This window comes from Haliaeetus albicilla, chromosome 1, assembly GCF_947461875.1.
Source record: "Haliaeetus albicilla chromosome 1, bHalAlb1.1, whole genome shotgun sequence".
In the NCBI taxonomy this organism is placed as follows: domain Eukaryota; kingdom Metazoa; phylum Chordata; class Aves; order Accipitriformes; family Accipitridae; genus Haliaeetus; species Haliaeetus albicilla.
Window position 1 is genome coordinate 56,314,801 of NC_091483.1, and position 21,620 is coordinate 56,336,420.

At 41.4% G+C, this 21,620-nt stretch overlaps 1 protein-coding gene across 5 annotated transcripts in view; it reads right to left on the reverse strand.

Moving 5' to 3' along the window:
- Positions 1 to 2,446: 2,446 nt before the first annotated feature.
- ATP10D (ATPase phospholipid transporting 10D (putative)) overlaps positions 2,447 to 21,620 on the reverse strand; it is a 59,398-nt gene continuing 40,224 nt past the window's right edge. For 4 of the 5 annotated variants that reach the window (XM_069790738.1, XM_069790733.1, XM_069790727.1 and 1 more), the window contains 10 exons: positions 20,678 to 20,804; positions 17,014 to 17,198; positions 13,284 to 13,593; positions 12,572 to 12,648; positions 11,916 to 12,041; positions 11,395 to 11,595; positions 8,534 to 8,614; positions 8,183 to 8,287; positions 6,778 to 6,965; positions 2,447 to 4,158 (listed from right to left, as the gene is read on the reverse strand). In XM_069790738.1, the coding sequence (XP_069646839.1) occupies positions 3,609 to 4,158; positions 6,778 to 6,965; positions 8,183 to 8,287; positions 8,534 to 8,614; positions 11,395 to 11,595; positions 11,916 to 12,041; positions 12,572 to 12,648; positions 13,284 to 13,593; positions 17,014 to 17,198; positions 20,678 to 20,804 (1,950 nt within the window). In that variant the 3' untranslated portion in view covers positions 2,447 to 3,608. The remainder of the gene's footprint in view (positions 4,159 to 6,777; positions 6,966 to 8,182; positions 8,288 to 8,533; positions 8,615 to 11,394; positions 11,596 to 11,915; positions 12,042 to 12,571; positions 12,649 to 13,283; positions 13,594 to 17,013; positions 17,199 to 20,677; positions 20,805 to 21,620) is intronic. The other variant, XM_069790739.1, reaches the window with a different exon arrangement.

Genomic DNA, 21,620 nt, shown 5'->3' on the forward strand with positions numbered 1-21,620 from the left:
TCCTCAGCCTCGTGCTGCAGCCAGCAGGGCTGAGGGAAAAACCACAGCTTGGGTTAAACATTCAGCTCAAACTGTGCCACAGGTACAGACCAAAGCTCACTGTGCTGCAAAACACTCACTCAGTAACAGCTGTGGCTGACTGCCACCTGCAAATGTTTAGCACAGGTGCAGCTGCTGTGAAAAAGATAATTTTAAAAATTGTATTTTTTTCTGTAAATCAAATATTGCACCTCAAAAAGTGAGTTAAAGCTGCTCTAAGTGTAGCTACAAAGTTTGGGGGAGTTGAAGGTGGTTTGTTTTAAACTGACAAAAGTGTAAATGCTGTGCTTTCCTTCATGACATCTGGAAGGCACCTGTGAGATGATCTTAAAAAGCTTGTTTTCAAAATGGAAAAGCCAGGTCATGCTGTGCCTGAGCACAGAAGCAAGCAGGGGATTGTGACTTCTCTAATGGTAAAAAAAAATAAAGGAAACACTCAACTGTTGAGAAGCAAAGGGAGAGTGATTCGCTTGCACCCTTCATTTGGCACCACTTTAGATATGGCCAATTAACATTTTGAAGCTTTTATTAAAGACTCACTACCCTCATCTCCCCTTCAGTGAAAAACAGCAACTGATCACAGCAGATAGCCATTAGTTATATCTGCTGTTTGTCCACAAAAAAAAAAAAAAAAAAGGGTTTTACACAATGGATAATTTTATCACTTAGACTGTTTGTCAAAGTCCTCTAAAAGAACACAACCTCTAGTGGACAATTTTAAGCAACACACACCATCAGTGAAACAACACACCAAGAAAAAAATAAAACGTGTTATTTTGTACCACTTCAAAAGTACTTACAATCTCGGCACAGAGGAACTTTTAAAAGGACCTAAAGTCTCAAGGCAACCCGCAGGCCTGGCACTTCTGAGATGCAGATGAAATCATCCTTCATCCAATTTAAGAATCCATCCTGAAAGCCTCACCACGCTAAGCAGCGAGTAGTGGGGTGACAAGGCTCATAAAAAGCCACATAACAGCAATTTAAGTGTCCCAGAGGCATGCAGCTGGCCCCAGGTCTAGCAGGTGACTGCCGCTCATGTTTCTTTGTGTAGTTATTTTGATGCCACGGCTTACAGTCACAGAAGATTTTGGAAGATCTTGCTCTGAATGCTTACAGCTTTTGTGTGATACACACGTGAACTCCTGAGACTAAATGATCAGCTGCTACCTACCAAATCTGCTGCTAAGTTCTGCTCCTGCAGCAGAGCAACAGGAGGGCAGGTCACAGGCCAGTGTTGCTCCCCAAAGTCCTTTACAGTGACAGGAAGGGGAGAGAGCTGAGCCCTGCACTCCCTCAGGTCACCGCAGCAAGTCCCAGAGCTCCTCCATGAGAGCTCAACGCACCTCAGTCATAGAACCATAGAACAGAATAATCTCTTCTCTGTGACCGCCAAGTGAAGAGAGCCCATAGATTTAAGGTGTAAAAGAAACAATCAGGTGAGACAATAGAAACAAAACCAATATTTGACTTTGAGGGCAGGAAAGCACTGGCCTGGCCAGCTTCTCTGGAGCTGTTTACAGCAGGAGAACATCTGCTGGGAATGATAAGGGTAAAGCCAAGCCTGCCTTGGGCTGCGGAGCAGAGCAGATGACTTCACTGGGTTGCAGCAAGTGTGTTCCTGTATGATTCTGCCCTTGTACCAGCTAATCTCCCTGGACAACCTGCTGGGCATTTTGCATCTTCTTCTTGGACACCTTGCAGTTCCCATGGCATGTACAGAAAGCTGAGATGTTCCAATTGGGACACCTGGAGTCTACTCCTGGCAAGGTGCCCCTGCAGCAAGAAGGATGCTACAGACAAACATCTGAAAATCGTAACTGCAAACGAACACACTCAACATGATCTCTTAGAATTTGAATGTCTGCCATCACTTCAAAGGTCCCCACTAACCTTATGTTAGAACTTCCCCAAAATATTTTGTCATATGTTGAACCAAATTAGAAAAAAATATTTGCAGAAATGGCTGTCATCACTGGCTCCTTCCACTGTTTTTCTTCTACAGGCTAAACAAAAAGGGTATTTTTCTCCTCACTAACACCAGGGATGGAGTCAGCCCTAATTACATTCTACCTTTCAAAAACAGAACCATTTTAAACTTTTGGTAACATGTGGTGACCTGCATTTGGATGAACTTAGCATGCCCTCAATATCTGCCCTGCATAGCAGCCTCTCAGACCTCACAGCGTTTGTTTAAATTCTTTCAGAGATCTTAAAAGATGTGGAATATGTAATGTTGATCATTCACATGGAAAGCTCATGGTTCAGTTAAAAAGCAGAGCCCTTGCCCCAAACATGGTGCCTAAAAATAAACACACAAATCTTGGCAATTTGAAAACAGAAAGTCTTAGAAAGAGAAAGAACCAAAAAAACCCATGGGCTCAATACTGATTAATTCATTAGCAGCTACAGTTTGAGGAAACTGTTTATTTCAACAGGTGCTAGTGGATACAAACAATTTCCTAAGCTCCTCCATAAATTGACCATGTAACTTTTTGGAGAGGGAAGTAAAAAGGAGGCAATATTTTAGACAGTCTGGAACCCAGAAGTAGCCACATGCACCTCAGCCAGCTTTTGTGCAGCGTGCAGAGCAGCAGGAAACTCGCAGAGGCAGGACATCTCCAACATAGATGAGCAACAGATCTCAAATTTGGGATATGCAATGGGTTATACCTTCTTCTGAGCAGCCTTTAGAGATACTTAAGCTGTTTATTGTAAAAGTCTGGAGGAATGTAAAAATACCTGAGAGTGAAGAAGAGTAATGTCATCAGCTAGAAGCTGCTATTAATAGGAGAAGACCTGAAGACAGACTGGAGCTACCCACTGCCACTGGCAGACAATTTTACAGTACAGGCATGAGGTAGAGTTTAGCAAAAACTCAGGTAGTCAACATCTGAGTTGGGTGAGGGGGAAAAGAAGTCCAGTCAGTGGCAAATGACATGAAACGGCACATGGAGACAAAAAGGAGGTATGTGGCAGGAGGATGAACTGTCGTGGAGAACAGAAGGCTGCACTAGGATTTGCTCTTTGTGGAAGAGGAAGGTGAGGTAGACACATAACACATATGTCTCATCTGGTCCGCTCTTCTGATGGTTAAAATTGTGTTTGGCCAGCACTGAGATGGCCCATGCAATAGCCTGGTGAACAAACTGGACCACAATGGTTAAAACAACTACTGTACACACATACTGGAGGAGTCTTGCAACAAGCCAAGTAACACTACATCCCACCCCTTCTGCTTACTTCAGCAAGTGGTGAATCCCAGGGAATGCTAGGATTTTAGGACAGCAGTACAAGGGATGAGGTTGGCTTACCTGAACTGGATCCTGCAAATCCATATTCATGCAATGTCCTGTCCATAACACCATGGGGTATTATGCAATGTTGTATACAAGAAATAAGCACTATGCAAAGTCTACTGTGTGAAAAAATATAAAAAACAACCCAGCCATTTAGATCTTGAACCTCTTAAGAAATTACTGAAAAGATTTATAAACAAAAAAGCCTTTAAGGAAGTGTGTGCATCATCTTCCTTGGCTGAAAAAAACAAAACCACAATGCAGCATAAATCAGCAGTTACTACTCTTGGGTTTTAAACAGCATTCCGACTTTGTAAAATGCATTAAAGCATCTTCTTCACACAAAACAGAATTCAAACCTGCTTTGTGTGCTAGAGAAACAGCACCGCTGCCCTCTTCAGAAGCACACATAGAGACTTTGGCACATGAGTTATTACTGCCAAACGTGTCTGAATTAGTTTCCTTTGCTGAATTCAGAAATATGTTTTTTTCAGAGTTCAAGCCATTTGTAGTCCCAGACTCATCCTGAATGTCTGGTAAGAAGGAGGTGTCCTCTACTAACCCATGTCTTGAACAGGCCTGAAGAGGTGCTTTAGATGTTGGCAAAACACTGGCAATGCTTTCTTCCTCTGATACAGCACCTGTGGCTGAGCTGGAAGACCCAGAAGTAGCCTGGAACTCCACTCTACAGTTTACAATGCAGTCATCTTCCCATCTCTTAATTGCTTCCCTCTGCTCCTTGGGGGTCAGTCTGTCAAGGTGCTTGGCTCTCAACACCGGAGACAGAAACAATGTTCCTTGGAGAACTCTCAACAAATATCTACAAAATAAACAGTTTCAAATAAGCTGTTTAGAAGCAGACTCAAGACTGTTTCCAGGAACACTGAAGGAAACCAAACACCATTCAAGTAACCCTGAGGCTGCAGCAACCTCTGAAACAGTTTTTGCAGGTGCCGTTTTGTGAACATAAACTGTAAGGCCAGCAGCTGCACCAGAACATGTTTTAAAACTGGCATTTTCAAAGACAGATATTGATATCAGGTGCTTCCATTTTTCTGTCCTGAACACAGTCCTCCCACAGACTAGTCGCTGTAGCAATGCGCACTTGCAACTTCAATGAAGGGCCAGGGTCCCAACTACACTGAAAGTGGAGCTTTCTGCATATAGTGTCAGGCCCCAGAAAAAAGGCATCAAAATCAGTGCACAGTTTAGAGTTTCCCTGGCACTTCAGTGCAGATATAAGGAGTTAAGAGATATTGTGGAAAAAATTAGGCCTAGAAAAATTCATGCTTCCAAGCGAGAAGCTGTTTATCACTGCTGTTCTGTACTGATGATATAGCACTAATACAGCCCTGGAAAGCTGGGAAGAGTAGGCAGAGCATCATTCTAAAATTCTTAACTTTTGCAGGAGCCAGAGAATTCACCAGAAGCAAGAAAGAACATGAAAGCAAAGGCCAAAGAAAGCAAGCATCACATGCAGTAAGAGGAATATGGAGTACAAATGATGTTCCAGAATTAAACTCTAGGAATAATTCATATTAGAACTGACTTAACTGGCAACTTAGGTTGGGCAAAAGTTTTAATCATAGATTTTTGCAGTGAATCTTCAGTCAACAGGGCATCCAACATCTGTCCCTCTGTAGGAGAGCTGCTCCTTAAAAACTCCAGTGAAAGCCCCAATCTCACTCCCTCAGGCTAGGTGTAGAGCACCCTTTAGCTTCACAGTCCCCGCTGACTGGTGGCTTTTCAGTGCCTTACAAAGGATTACATCAGAAGTAAGCAAGGAGAAAAAAACATATGTGTGACAGCAGCGGTTCCATAATAGGCACTTCTGCTTCAAATCACTGAAGTGGAAAAGCTTGAATTAGCCACAACAGCTATAAATCTTCTGAGGTATTGGCACAGGGAGAGTGCAAAAGACTCAAAAGAATATCACTGGTAAGGCTAAATACTTTGCATTTAATTCACCATGAAAAACACTGTCATCTTCAAAACTGAACACCTGTATGTTGGAAGCAGTCACCAAGCTGCAAGCTTTCTTCTACCTAGGCTCTCTACAGCCTTACCAAAAGGTCCTAGAACCGCATTTATCAATTTATTTGTTGTGTAAGGAAGATCTACTGTGTGTGAAAGAAAAGGCTCTGCTGTCACCATCTGATGGCAAGCTGAGAGCAGGGATGGGGAGGGAAGAGCATACATGTTGCTTGCACCTGACGGTTTGTCCTGCTGAATTGAAGTATGAACCAAAGCTACCAGTTATGATCTCCAGTGAGTGCAGCAAAACCCTGACTGTTATGCTTAAGACACAGATCGGGACGCGTTCAAAGGGGACTCAAATACTTGGTGGCTACTGCAGGCACCTACAGCCACAGCTCTGCCAGCTTTCCTATTGGTGGCATTGCCAACTCATGCAGCCTGTACTGCAGCACTTGATCCAGAAAGTGTGCTCAGACTGTGCCTAATTGATATAAAATGATGTCAGGTGAGGAGGAAACAGCAGTTAGTCTCCTCAACACTTCTCTCAGTATCTGTCTGTGCAATTCAGTTTCAGGTCCCACTCTTTCTGAAATTATATAAGAGGGAAAGAAAGAGACATTACAGCAGCAGAATGAGTAAATGAGCACTGGAGGCACTTTGCTAATAGGCTGCAGACTTGATTTCATGTTCAGACAGTGAAAGAAAGATGGCTGTGGCTACTAAATAGAGCTAGGCTGAGAGTTTGATGAAGTCTCTTTCACTGGTTTTCACACAGTTTTTCTCTGTTGGCTCACTCAGTTGTCTCACTGCTCAGCATGCTGGTGTCCAGGACCTCCACCGAACGCTCCTGCCTTTCCAGGGTGAATGAGTTATTGAACTTGAGAGTTAGCACTTCTTCAGTGAAGCAAAACACTTAAACATTAGGCATGATAAAAACACAACTCAGGACCCCTTGTAAATCTAATCAGTGTGTTTCCACCCCACAAAGAAACCTGTGCATGCATTCTTCATTCTAAATATTCTTTTATATATATATTCATGACATAAATTTCAAACGGAAAATGGTTTAACAAATAATCACAGACTAAGCACAGTACTTCTACATATAGTACATGTTCAACTTTGATCACTAATTTAACTGATTTGTATATAAATTATAAATTCTGTGGTTACAGAGATTACTGGTTTTTTCCCTCCAAAGACAATATTTATTATAATATAAAAAATTTAATGTAATATAAATCACAAAAGGAATTTTTTATTTACTGAAATTTACTTTGAGAACATGTCACTAAAGAGCTGTCCTCACATGGCTTGGTCTGGTAGAGTTACAAAATTTTCTTTACACTGGGGGTCATGGGGCAAGGAAGACCTCTATCTAGAGAGATTTATAGCATCACTGACTCCAAGAAAATTAATTTTGCTAACAACGGTAATCTGCAATTATTAAACAGAAACGCACCTGGGTAGCAGAGCAACACAAGTAGTCAGGAGGCAAACTAAGTAAAATACTGGGTCTGTCATATGCTTTTCCATGATCCAATAAGGATTTGATGGGGGGTTGTGGGTTTTACAGGTTGCCCCAAAAGCCAGAGTGAAGACGAAGTATAACAGGATGCTGCCAACTATAACTACTGTATGTATCCAAGTCTGTAATTCAAAAAAGGAAAGAAATCAGATTAAACTGTAAACAGAAAGACCTGTAACACCTGTATGTGTGTACACATGCATTTATGAACATGCACACACTTCCTACAGTTCATAGGTAACCCAGCCATTTAATTTTTTTTTATTGTACTAAATGCATAGTTTTTGATTCCTGTGTGAACGACATTTTTCATGACCACCTCATCCACTGGCAACAGAGAAAGCCTTCTCAAGCAAATGGAGGCAAGATCTTCATATGACACCACCCTTACACATTTTGCTTGAGACACTGATTAACTGTTTCTGTAATTTTATACCTAAATGGCTATAATAGTTACTATGGAAACAACAGTGTCACTGGTCTGACAGCTTGCCGATATTCAAAAATGCCAAATAAAACCCATTTAAGTAATGTTTTCCTATTCAGAGCATGGATATACACATGCTACCCATATAGTCTCAATAAAGACATTTTTATCACTGCTGCCATGCTCCCAAAAGAACAATGAAAAGACTGAATCACAACTTGAAATTTCATCCATTATGAAAAAATCCTAAAAAATATTTTTCAAAAAAAGAGAGAAAAAAATAAAACCCATTAATCTGTGTCCTTCTACTGTAAATATTATTTTATTTTCTTTAAAATTATAAAAAATAGCCAAGTATTACCCTTGTAAGGGCTGTAAATTTATCCAAGCTAATGCTTTAGCTTGCCCAGACTTAATTAAAAACTGGAATAGCATTTCTGTAGCGTATTGGTTCTCTAGTTCTGGCACCAAAATATACCTCTGAATTGTTTATCCTGGCCACAGAGCAGATCATCAGTTCCAAGCATTCAAAATCAACAGTTCACATTGTTGTCTTTGAGATGCAAGCTTTGGGAACTAACGAAGGCTCAGTAGATCACTGGTTGGTTCTACCATTTGCAAAACTAAACTGACATCCCCAAAACCACCACATCCTAATGAGGCAGGATCCTTTTGCTATTTACAAATAATTCTGAGGCCAAATTTTGTTAATTTTAGTCATATGAGTAATTCTATTGGCTCCAATGACAGCTGCAGCAGGAGAGCTCACACGATGACATAAAATATTTAGGTTTTGGCCCTTTTATACTTACTCTGTTTTGTATATGAAGCCCTTTCTTCCATTTAATTTTAATGAAAGCTGTATGCACATACTCTGTAAGGAATATACTCTTTTGGAAACAAAGTACTTACCACAGACTTGCACTCAATGAGAAGGTGAAACAGTATTATGAAGAGCGCTGCTGTGTTTATAGGGTTTCCAAAAGAAAAAATGTCTATGTCTGAGCCACAGTAAGTCTGTAAAGGAAGACAGTGGTCAGCGTAATATATTCTTTATGTATAGTCCTAATACACAAAATGGCATGAACAGTTTCAATACCATACATATTTGCAGGCACACAGTTCCACCCAGTTCCAGTGATGATCCTGTTAGTACACATTTATATATGAGGAAGTAAAATCAAGCACTTCATTTTATTCTCTAATTTGCCTGGGTTTTTAGTATGTCAAAATATATAAATGTATTTCATACCCAGCACTTACAAAGTAAGGCACAAAAAAGCAAACGAGACTTTGGTAAAAAGCATCCAGCAACGTTATCCAGAAAGGTGAAGGCAAGTAAGCCTGTAAGAAAAAAAGATAATGACATTGAAACAAATTGAACAAATTGCTGCATCCTTAATTAGTATTAATTTGGATTTGGGGAAAGATTATCTGCAGAAGTAATTCCAGTTAGTTTCCCAATGAAGAGGCATCTTTTGTGTGTTATGATAATAAGAATAAAGAGCTCACTCCACACATGTACTTAACTGTTAGTATTTAAATCAGCAGCCAGATCTAGGAACTCTGATCTTACAGCTGTTTCTGCCTGAACAGTCCTACCAGAGCCTTACCTAACTGAGTACTAAGGAAAGGAAAGGGCTAGGGGACAGTGAATTAGCCTAGCAGCTTACCATCACTGAATGCCACGTCCCCCTTTCTTCTATCTCCACTCCCTTCTTTTTGGTACACGTGCTTCTGCCTCTTAATTTGTGCTGGTTGACTCATCTGTGCGGACTGGACTCCACTGTGAGCTAACTTAACTCACTAGAGTGTGAGAAATCAATTCACTTTTCTGCTGGAGTAGCATGTTGCTATTTTAGTGAGTGAAATCAGCTCCTGGAATGATCTGATGGGACAACCCAGCTGGCACAAAGAAGGTAGTTTAACGATGTGGGTGAAAACAGGGAATGGGAAGAAAAGAAGGGAGAAGATGAGAAGGAACAAGCCTTCCTCGCTCAGTGGCAGCAAACTGCTATGACAGCTCAACCGCTTATAAAACCAGTTGCATGTGCCCTGGCTCAGATAGATCCCATTCCTTCAGGCACTAAATTGAGACACACAGGTGAGCAGTCTAGTCACGCAGGACTTCCTCTACAAGTACTGGAGAGAGATGGGTTTCTCCAAAAAGCCATTCAGCCCTTTCAAGAAGTGAATGGCTCTGTGGAGGTGGTGTAGGAAACTTACGTTCTTATTTGCCTGTCAGGGAAGTGCTTTAAATTACAGAAGATGAATCCAAGTTACTGTCCATTTTTATAGCTTATACAGAGCTGTACATTTGTGATGTCATGGTGCAATATTGTGATACTACATCTTTTAAAGCATTTCTCTTTCTTCTGTACTGCACTTGATTCGAAACAATTATTTCAGTGTGCTTCCATGCAAGAAAGGAAATGGTATACTACTTAATAACTCCAACCACAGATCAAGGCAATGCTATGCTAGACAAAAGAGGAAAAACTCTGATAAAAAGGGAAAGGAAAAAAAAAAGGGAGGAAGGAGAAAAACTATTATGTAATGCAGTAATTCTGATTATGTTGCCTCAAAACCTTCATCTCAGCTCAGATCACTGTACATATTCTGAAGATCAAAATAAAGGGCAGAATCTTGAGGCCTTGTAACCTTTACTTATTCAAAAGTCTCTGTGACTGACAAAGCGCAGACCTGCTCCAGCCAGTCTACAGAGGCTCAGATTGGTATCAAAAGAGTACTTAGTTTTGCAAAAATATCATAAACCAAGCAACATAAAATATTTACCGGTATGTAAAAAGAAATGTAAAGTCCACGAACAAGCAAAACAAATTTTCCCCTCACTGTATATCCTTCTTTCCCTTCTAAACCAGACCTAGACTTCTGTCAGTTTATACAGATGAGACTGTGCAACTAGTACACAACATGTTGTAGCTCATTTTTGTTAATAGTATTTTTTAGAATAGAACAAAACAGAACAGAATAGAATATTTCAGTTGGGAGGGACCTACAATGATCATCTAGTCCAACTGCCTGACCAATTCAGGGCTGACCAAAAGTTAAAGCATGTTGTTAAGGGCATTGTCCAAATGCCTCTTAAACACTGACAGGCTTGGGGCATTGACCACCTCTCTAGGAAGCCTGTTCCAGTGCTTGACCACTCTCTCTGTAATGAAATGCTTCCTGATGTCAAATCTGTTATTGAAAGGCTATGATCATAAAGAAAATGGTGAGGTTTAGATGACTCATATGCTCAGTGTTTCCTCTCTCTGGGCTACTAGTATCTATTCTGTCTCGGGCTCAGTATGTCACTGCCTTCAATTGCTATAATAAAAATATTATTTTAATTAAGTGTTAAACTAAAAAAAAAAAGATAAAGTTAAAATTATGCTAGAATTCATGCTAAGCAAAGCAGAAACCAGGAAAAAGCTTACTGATTTATGTAATTTTGATTCAGAAACTACCCCCTACTCCCTGTGGCTTTCTGTGCTAAATGTTTGGACAGAATTTACTTATAGAGTAGATATGACGTATAGTGTTTTCAAATGGGAGAAAAGTGCCACCAGCACATTCCAGAACATACCCATAAGGGGAAAAGAACCCTGAATGACAGAACTTTCTTGAGGATTATTTGAAAGGAATCTGCTCTGGTTCTTGTCCATTCCTCATTACTTTGCAGCTGAGACCCTTATATGACAGTGAAAAGCCAGTATCTAGTGCCCTTATCTTTAAAAGTTAAGCCCAGATGCTCAAAAGAAACCCATTTTGAGGAAGTATGTTGACAGCTGAGGCAGTGAATGAAGTGAACATGCTGGTAATGATGTTTATCTAGCACATTGTTTCACCTGAAGTCCTTAATTTCTCTTATCATCTAAATGTCTGATAAGATTGGGTGTATGGCTGAAAAGAACCTAAAAAAAACTTTTGAAAAAACAGCTTTTATTTGTGCACATACATTTGTGCACAGGCCTATAGAGAAAGGCCTATTTCTCTAACAGAGAAAGTGGTTTTAAGCTTCAAGTTTGCCTGATGTGAACCATGAAGGAAGGAAACACAGAAATGGATTAAAAGCTGACCATTTCAATTTGCTTCAGGCCAAGAATTCTGTAACCTACCACAGATTTCTGGCTCGTCATGTACAGCTGTGGGAGCTGCATGAGTATCTCCGCAGGCACATCTTTGTCCAGGACACCATAAACGATGGGTGGCACCGATGTAAAAAGGAGATTGAAAAGAATCAAGATCCAATAGTCAGTCATTGATGTGCCTGAAAACCCACAGAAGAACTGGTACCAGAACAGGAGGTTCACATAGGCCTGAAAAGTCAAAGATGACATGACAAAATGTTACCCGTGGACAAGTGTTTTAAAAGCCAGGAGGAAAACAGGCAGATCTTAGGTCTGGTTACAGTAATCTGTGGAAAATTAAGTATAAATGCTGTGGAGTTCATGCCACACTTTGAAACTATATGTCTCTGCAGACATAAATGGGAAACTGAATTGTTTGACATATGCTTTTTGTGTCTTTTTGAACCCATTCACAATAGAAACTAAAGAAGAATATAAAGCCCCATTAAACCCTTCAGTGCTCTCAAATACGTAAACTGTGATTTCCCTGGGATGGGACAGCTACATACCACATTCTTGTAGAAGAAGTAAAGCACCATGTTGGTAAGTCTGGTGTAACACCAGTGACCATGGACAAGCAGCAGCTTCTTGAGGTGTCTAAACTGAGAGATTGCAAAGTCACTTGCCATCACAGCCTGCAACACACGTGAAGGAAAGGACATGTTAGTATCCAAACTGTTAAAGATAAGCTTCAGATACTGCCAAGTGAGCAACTTACCTGCTGTTGGAAATTCTTATTTTATGATTTTTTTATACATAGTTCTTACAGTCTTACCCTCACTCAGATCTGAGCCCCCCCATACAATGTTTTACACTAACACACACAGCTCAGTCCAACACAACATAGGCAGGAACATGGCTGTCTATTACTATCACACAACTGCACAGATATGACTGATGGTTAGGCTACTTGTTTCCTGGCAGGACATGAGTAATAGGGAGTTTGGTGACAGGCAGCAAGCTCTGTTGTTTGGAGTTTGAACTCCTGCAGCATTCAGCTTCCAAGCGCTCCTGCAAGAGTGCTGAGGCCTGGGTGTCAGCTCAGGCTGCAAACTCTTGCCTGTGTATGGCAATGGACTGTGGAGCCACTGGGCCTCCAGAGTAAACTCTGAACCAATTTAAAATGGAGTCTGATGTCATTTGCAGCTGTCTTTGTATACACTACCTGCATGCCTTCTTGGCCTGATATTCCCACACCAGTGTCAGCCACCTGGATCATACTGACATCATTGGCACCATCACCTACAGAAAAAAGAAAAGAGGAAAAAATCAAAACTAACCTCTTTTATTTGGAATGCAACCTGGAGGCAGCTTTGCCAGCTATCACATCGCCATGGAGGTGGCAGGAAAAGACAAATATACAAGAACACCAGAGAGTTCAGAGAAAAACATTCTTATGGCCAGCAGTGCAGCCTATGAAAAATCCTACAGAAAGCAAGATTAATAACTGGAAGGCCTGACTGAACTGAGCTATATTCTCCAAATGGATATTAGCTGTTCCTTTTGTCAGAATTTAGTTGGTATGCTGGAACAGAAAATATGGGTGTTTGAAATCACAGTGAGTCATCTCCCCTATCCCTCCCTATTTTGGAGGGTTGTGATGGAGAATGACAAAGAAAATCCCCTTACTTGCTCCTTTGGACATGTTACATAACACCGTGCATGACTGCTGCTCTTGTTGCTTTACATCACCATGAATAAGTTTATGGACTAGATTTGCTAGTTCAGAAGACTAACATCATTTTCTGCCAGAGACAACTATGATTCAAAGGATTATCTTCCTTGTAAAGTAAATTTTGTGACAGAAATTAACAAAAATATAGAAGAGAAGAAACAGGCTTCTACTTCCTTTCAGAGAAGATAACCACAGGACTCACCTACAGCTAATGTCATTGCCTTTAGCTTATTTCGCACCAGTCTGACCACAATACTCTTCTGCAGTGGTGTGGCTTGGCAGCAGACTACAGCCCGACATTTTTCTGTGAGTTCCAAGAAAATATTCTGTAGGCTGTCGTGAAGGACATGCTCTAAAGTCCTTCCATCAATAACCAGGCCTGCACTGAACCCTGGAGCTCGGGTGGAGGGACTTGGAGAAACACTCCCAAGTTTCCGACTGGTTTTTTTGCTGGCAGAAGTATTCTTCTGGATCCCTTCTAAAATTTTGCTCATCACCAAGGCACAGGCGTCCTAATTAAAGACAAGAGAAAGGCAACTTATTAAATACTGCTTGTGTTCTGGCTCCCTTTTCAATTTATAAAATACATATGGAGAAAAGGCCAAATGCTACCCTTGTGTAGCATTTTCACTTGAATCCAGAAAGGCTCAAACATGAGGCTGAATAACCCTTTAAAATCACAAAGGATGCAGTTTGTTGTTAATAAAAGGGCCTGTGATTTAACTTTGCTTAAGTAGATTGGCTTGGGTATTGTACTAGAAGGGAAAAAACTGAAGCAAATCAGAAAATGTTCATAGACTAGCAGAAAAAACAACCATTAAGGATTCTGTAATATAAATGCAGCTTTTATAGAAGACTTTTGCTCTCTACATTTCTTTTGTCTGGCATGCAAAGCCAAAAGTGCATTTCAAATCAGATTATAGATGAGCTGCAATGAATTACTGAAGAACTGGCCTTGTGGAATTTTTTACCTTGTCAGAATCAATATAAGATGCCCAAAAGATTCTTGGTATCAATATATGTCATGCATGTGCTATATAGAAGACAATACATATTCTTAAATCTTCCCATGATTTTACTTTGAAATGCAACAGTATCAAATCCTGTCTATTTTTTATTTCAAAGCCCAGTTAGAGGGAGGATGAGCACTTCTGCAAAAGGGGCTCAGTTCTCACTGTTAAGTAAGACACTTGTTCACCAGTAGGAAAAAAGGAAGAAAAAAGTGTTAGCAAAAATCAAACCCCAAGCTTTCCTCAACTACAACTGGACTAAAAATCCTTTCCTTTTCACTTTATTTTCCCCAGAGTTACCACTTGCCACACAATCTTCTACGGCAGATACAAATTGAATTTCTAAAGTAACATATAAGCAGAAAGAAAAAGAAAAAGGAAAGGTCTTAGAAAAATCCTCCAGTCCTTTAGAGAAGTCTCAGATTTCATGGCTCTCCTCTGAGGAGAGACATATGATATGTTGGCTTTACCAGCTACAGTTAGTAATGTCTCTCTTAAGAAACCCAAAATTGATAAAAATCAAGATTTGAAAAACGGCTGGTTATAAGCATCCACAAGAAGACATAACAATCAAGTAGGATTAAACCTGCCACCAAACCAGCAGCATTTTTAACCACTCTTTATCACATGGCTCAATTACTGAGTGGTGGGGAGAAGGTGGGCTTTTTCTCTGACAAAATTGTTGGCAGATTAGCTTTCTTGAATAGTGTGCAATGTACTTTAATGCGACAACTCTTTGTACATTTATGCAAGGCAAGCAGGGCTGAGGGAATACACCACACAAAGCAGCACAAAACTGAATTCAATAGAATTTGCATAACAATAATTCTTACATTACTAATATGCTGTAACTTACAGCCATTTGAAATCTCTAATAACATGTGAAGCATGTCAACTCTCCGGCCTACTGTGTGGATTGTCTGGCTCATAGTTCACAAACAAGTTTTACCATGTCTAGTGCACACAGGCGACTCATGGGGGTTACAAAAGCAACCCAGCCTTGGATTGCCTTGAGGCCCTGTGTCTCTGCTGAGACGACTCACAGGGAGCTGTGTAGATAGCTTAGCCATGGGTTGTCTGATAAACTAAACAGGGCGGTGGCTGTGCCATTCAAAGAACCAAAACCTGAACTGAGCCTTGAAATCCCTTAACAAATAGTATGCCCTGAGTCTCAATCCAACCACTATTCAGTTGCCTGAGGAAGCAAGGTAAAAAAAACCCCAAAACCTGGAGGGTTTCAGTTTCAGTTTCAAATGACAACCTTGTGTATTCAAACAATCACAGACCAACAAAGGAAAGATAAGGGGAAACTCCACTCAGATATACATAGTCCATTTAGGCATATATCATAATCCACTCAGACATAGTCATACACACCATTCCACAAGTCAGGGGATAAAAACTCTAAGATTCAGGTTGGAAATGGGGGGGAGTCACTTCTCTAACTATGCAGTTGGCTTGCGAAGGACACCCACCCCCCCCCCCCCCCCCCCCCCGATCGGGATGCCAGTCAAGGTAACTTCCCTGGGATTGAGAGCCCTTACCTGGAGGGATAAGTGAATATTGTTTATGCTTTACGTTTGTAAATGCAGTTGTGGTTGTCTGTGAACCGCTTGTGGTTGTAATAATGTACTACTCTTGCCTTAAAAAACTGCAATAGTGCATTCCTCCATTGTATCTGTAAAACCTGCAATAGTGGCATGTTAAGTCTGTAAGTGAAGTTCAAATAAATCATTTGCTTGAACCTTGCAGTTAAGTCATTTTCTGTCTGTGAGAGACTGAAAGAGTTAATGTCTCGAACATTGTGGTGGGGCAAGTTCTGCTTAAAGACAAACCCTACACAGCAAGGAACCCAGGTGAAAAGCCCATCACCTCAGATGTCAGCAACAGGAGAGGGAGGGCGTGCTGCAGGGTGAACAGCTCCCTGTTCTGATGAGCTGTTCTGATACAAAGATCAAACAATGGCCATGTCTGCAGGGAAGGAGAAGTTACTCCACAAATGACCCCCAAGCCCAAAGGCTCACAAACTGCTCATTAACCTGTTTGGGTGCCCGGCCAAAGTGGGGGCAAGGATGATAAAAGGACACAAACTGAAGCCCCAGGCACGCAAGCCCACCGGAACTGGACCCCTTGGCTGACTGGACCTCTCGGTTGACTGAACCAACGCTGGACCTAGGACCGGTGAAATCTTTCTCTCTTCCTTTTTCTCTCTCTGTCTTCTTCTCTCTTTCCTTTTCCACAATCCCTATACCTCATCCGTTTCAAGATATAAACCGTTAACCAAGTCTGAGACTAAGAGTAGATCCAGCCGCCCCTGGGCCCTTCTCTGAGGAGGAGTCTAGAAAGCAAGGGGGTCTGCTCTGAACCTCGTGACTCAACGGGAGGGATCTTCTTATCCCCTGAATTGATGTATATGGTTACACAGTTTACAGAAGTAGTCTTATGCCAATTCTTGTTGTGAGAAACCCCACCACCTACTACCATGCCTCCCCAGTTCAGTTTGCTTCTGTCATAAATAAAATCTTTAACTGATCATTTGGTGTCATTTCACCTTAATTGAGCCTGAGGGAATTTTGAATTAAACACCACCTCCTGGTCTGTCCAGTCTGGGTTGCGACACCTCACACCTACCACAAAGAGAAATTAAGCAGTCTATTCAATTAAAATAATTAATCATTATTTAGGGACTGTAAATAAAGAAACAGATGTTACATACACATAAAGGATTTCATATTTGACCTGCAAGGAAGCAAACTGTCAGTTTTCCAGTATTTTCATCTTCCAATAAATCATGCTGTCTTTGGTTGGTTGGGAAAGCAGAGATCATTTTATTTTTCCGTATTGCCCTGTGATATAGCCTGACTGAATTTTTCAGCAGAGAAAAAAAAAATTTTTTGAAGAAAAGTGTAGTTTTCCACTCACCCTACTCTGTGATTTGAGAGTGAAGATTCTGTCATCTGGTTCCAGCAGTTTACAAGCATAGGCAATGTTGACAGCTGTCTCTCTCTTGTCACCTGTCAGCATCCATATTTTTATTCCCGCTTTCCGTAACGCCTGTATTGTGTCTGGAACACCCTCCTGAAGGCGATCTTCAATGCCAGTGGCACCTTAATTTAGACAAGCAGAAGGATTAGTGCTGCTGTATTTCCAAAACCAAAATGCTGCAAGAGTGACAGAACAAGATGGTCCTCTGTGTGTATCCACATCCCAAAACAGACACCCTACTGGGACATGCTTGGGAATTCCTCCCTTCCACATCTTTGTGTCCCAGAGCCCCTCACATGTGACATTGTTGACACATACCCTCGTGTCCTGGTTTCAGCTGGGATAGTTAATTTTCTTCCTAGTAGCTGGTACAGTGCTGTGTTTTGGATTTAGTGTGAGAATAATGCTGATAACACACCAATGTTTTAGTTGTTGCTAAGCAGTGCTTATCCTAAGCTAAGGATTTTTCGTGCTCTGCCAGCGAGGAGGTGCATGAGAAGCTGGGAGGGAGCATGGCCAGGACAGCTGACCCAAACTAGCCAAAGGGCTATTCCATAGCATAGAACATCATGCTCAGTATATAAACTGGGGGGAGTCGGCCGGGAAGGGCAGATCACTGCTCAGGCATCAGTCAGTGGGTGGTGACCAACTGCATTGTGCATCACTTGTCTTTTCTTGGGTTTTATTTCTCTCTCTTTTTGTTATGTTCCTTTTCATTACTATTATTATTATTATTTTTAGTTACTAAACTGTTCTTATCTCAACCCACAAATTTTACTTTTTTTCCAATTCTCCTCCCCATCCCACTGGGAGCAGGGAGGAGCGAGCCAGCAGCTGTGTGGTACTTAGTTGCTGGCTGGGGTTAAAGACAACACCTCATTACAGCCTCAGGGGCCTTCAATTCTTCACAAGACCCTTTTAAGCCAACTTTTCTCATTCTCACAGTTGTTTCATCCCATAGTGGCTGTGGGACACAGACCACCAAGCTTCTCATGACAAATATATGCCATTATTCCCACTCCCTCCTACCTCAGAATACCCCAAACCTTCTTTCATGTATCACCTCGATGCTTCCTATCTCAAGGTCCACTTCTCTTCTCAACTCTGCTCCAGGTGGAATTCTCTGTACCTCTTGTCCCAAGCCTTCACCTTTTTCACACCAAAATCCCCTCTTCTTATATCATATTTTTGCACACTGCTGCAAAAACCTGCCATTCATCATCAGGTTTCTCAACCACTCATCGCTGCAGTACCTCCTGTCCCAGGTCTTTTCAATTCATAGCACTGAACCCTGTTTTGCCCATCCTCCTGCCCACACTGCCAACCTTGACATACTCCCCCACAGGGAGGAAGCACTGGCTCTAACACACACCCCTTAGTGGTTACAGAAACACTTTCAGCAAAAAAATACAGAGACTTTAACAGAGATACCCTCTTTTCTGGTGTGCACAGCAGGCAGACCTATGTCCCTAAAACCAGCTTACAAAACCTTCTGTTCTGGTAATAGTAAGGCAACACAACATCAGCATGAAGCAGAACCATCTCTGAAAAGCTGCAGTGCCAGTGACTTACTACGGTACAGGACATTTTCATGGCTTTTTCACAATACAAAGGGTACTAAATCATAACCAGGAGACATGGTTTGGCTTGTGGGATTCGCAGGCTAAGAAAGTTTCTCAGAAAGAAACTTCGGCCAGTTGCAGCTAGGTTCATTCTGAAAAACAAACAATAAAATTCAAAGCAAAGTTTTCCCTCCTAGCATGATTCTAGTGCGTGACTCTAGCCAGCAATTTGTGCATAAAGCACTGACTGTCATATGGGGATGGATAAGAGCCAAAAGGTCTCGCAAATTTCCTACGCTACTGCAATTTCTTCAGTAAGTAACTGCCAACAGGGCACACAGCTCATGGCCCCTGGTCACCAGGAGGACAAAAACATCCAGGTCCTTGCTCTGCACTCTGCCTGCGTTTTGATGCAAGTCAACAAAAGAGGCAGGAAGGAAGATGCTGGGATCTATTTGACGCAAGCGTCTTTGAGACACTGCCACACATTGTAGGAAGAGAGGAAAATGTTGTTTTAACTTAGGCACTCTATACACTTAACACTGCCCTTCTGAGGTACTTGATCACTTCATAATCCAACAGAAGCCAGCTTCAATACATATACTGCTGAGATCCAAATCTGTGCTTAGTTAAGTACTGCACATTAGGACTATTCTGTCCAGAAATAGATTTCCATTCAAATACAGACCTAAGGCTTTATATATAGCCATATCAATTTCATTCCTGCCTATGCAGTGGACTACAAACCACTGCTGTCCTCCATGATCCTGGCAATACTGAGATGATTTGAATTTTTGCTTGCTGTTCTGTGAGGACAAAGTCTTCGTTTCTCAGTCCTAAGAGGACAGTCAGAGTTACAGCTGCAGCTATACCAGGTAAGGTTTATTAAGAAAGCAAAGGAAGGCTCAGAGAAGAAGAATGAGAAGTGCTATAAGTAGTTCTACCCTGCAGATCACAATGTATATATGTCCCAGGCAGGGGTAACTAAGCTAACAGAGGTACTGAAAGCAAGCACCTTGGCAGTATGAAGCCATTTACCCTTCTTATTCTCACTCCCTTTAATGTTAGGGCCAACCCATATTGTTTACTGTCCCAGAGACACAAGACAAAAAAGTGCCTTGGCCAGCAGGACAGCAGGTCTCCACAGCAATTAGACTTCCCTCTGCTGACTCTAGTGCAAAGGGTACCTGTATAGCACATCATCCCTTAAAACTACAGCAGCTAGCAGCACTGCTATGGCTTCTCTCGAGAAACATGCCAGCAATCCCAGAATTCCTTTTAGTATCAAGGTTTATGGCATTTGCCCTGAGCAGATGTGGCACAAAATGAGGGAAGCAACACTTTTCCACACAATAGGATCTGCCTCTCTTCAGCTTCTAGCATGAGCTGCCTTTACCACCACAGCCAGGTGTTTGCACTTTGTTTTCCAAATGTTATTTGCTGGGCAGTCCTCTAGAACTATTATTCCAGACTGCCTGCAGTTTACCTTTTACACATCTACACCAAACATTTTTCATTTTCTTTTGGCCTCCCCATTTCTGCACAGCTGAATGACCATCAGAGGAATGGCTCCTGCAGAAGCATGCCTCACTTCTTACCTACATGTTATTACAGGAGGGCATAGCACAAGCATACCTGCTGTGCCACAAATGCAACAGTGATGGAAAACATGCCCAGAAGTGGGATCCCTGTGAACGTTTGCCCAGGCAGGCTTGTGATTTTTTATTATCATTTCATGTGCTTGTTATGATAACACTTAAAAACTCTAGTGAGCACAAAAAAAAGAAACCCAATTAAAAAAAGAAAAAAAATCAGCAAAACTTTACAAACAACAGAAGAGCACTTGCTGTCTTCAGTGTGTTTTACAACTAGTACAAACTTACCAGCAAGATTTATGAAAATTCAGGAGTGACAATAAATTCTACATCTGTAGGAAGCTGTGTGTTACACAAACCGAGTTTAGCACAGCTCTCTGCAGGTAAATTCCAATTATAAACATCATAAGCAGTTTCCTGGGAGTTACAGCGTTTTCTACCTACCAAGCAAAGTTAGTTCGGTCTCAAGCCTGACGGCAGATTCAAGCAGCAGTGCCTCCCTATTGTCAATACTGGTTTCCGCTAAAAAATGATGATTTAACCACTCTGCATATTCTGCATCACTCATCACCTACAGAGGGAGAGAAGACATACAGCATGTATCTACACTGTGTTTTCAAAGGCACCTCAAAAGTGTCCTCACAGTTACTTCTGCTGTCCACACACTGAACCTAGAAGCACAGTCCCTGGCAGTGCATTCCTTATGTGCCCCAACATGTCCATGGAATTAGTACGATGTTCATAGTGTTAGATTACTTTGCCAGGCTTCACAAGCCAGATTAGTCACCAGCATCCTGCAGGTTCCTGGAGCTGCCTGACAGATTTCCATTTAGATGGAAGGTAGGCAGGCCAGTAAGCGTAGTATACTCTCCCTACCACTCTTTAATTGCAGCATTGACACAGCCACAGTATCACTGCACAGCTGTATACAGCTTGATGACTGTACAGCTACACAGCATGTACTTTCACTTTCCATAAGCCTTTGTAAAGAGGTTTCTTGCCTGTTTCAATCCCTATGGAATTTTACTTCTGAACAGCTTTGAATTTAAAATGGAATCTCAAAACATCACTTAAGTTTTGCATCCAGAGCTTGTAACACTGCAAACTGTTTGTGAAACCCAATAAAACAGGTCTGACTTAATTTGTTTTCTGTGTCTGTAATTCCAACCAGGGTAAGTTTCACACAAGCAGACCTGCTCAGGACTCTTGAAGAAAAATCAGGCTATTTGACAACCCCTGTTTCAGAATTAGGCTATTAAGCTGCTTGGCATCCTGAACTGACAGCAACTATGGCAATCTAATGGAAGTCAAGAATTTATTTGGGTCAACTTACAAATCCCTCCTGAAAAAACATAAGGATAAACAAAATGTGGCAATGGAAGCATCT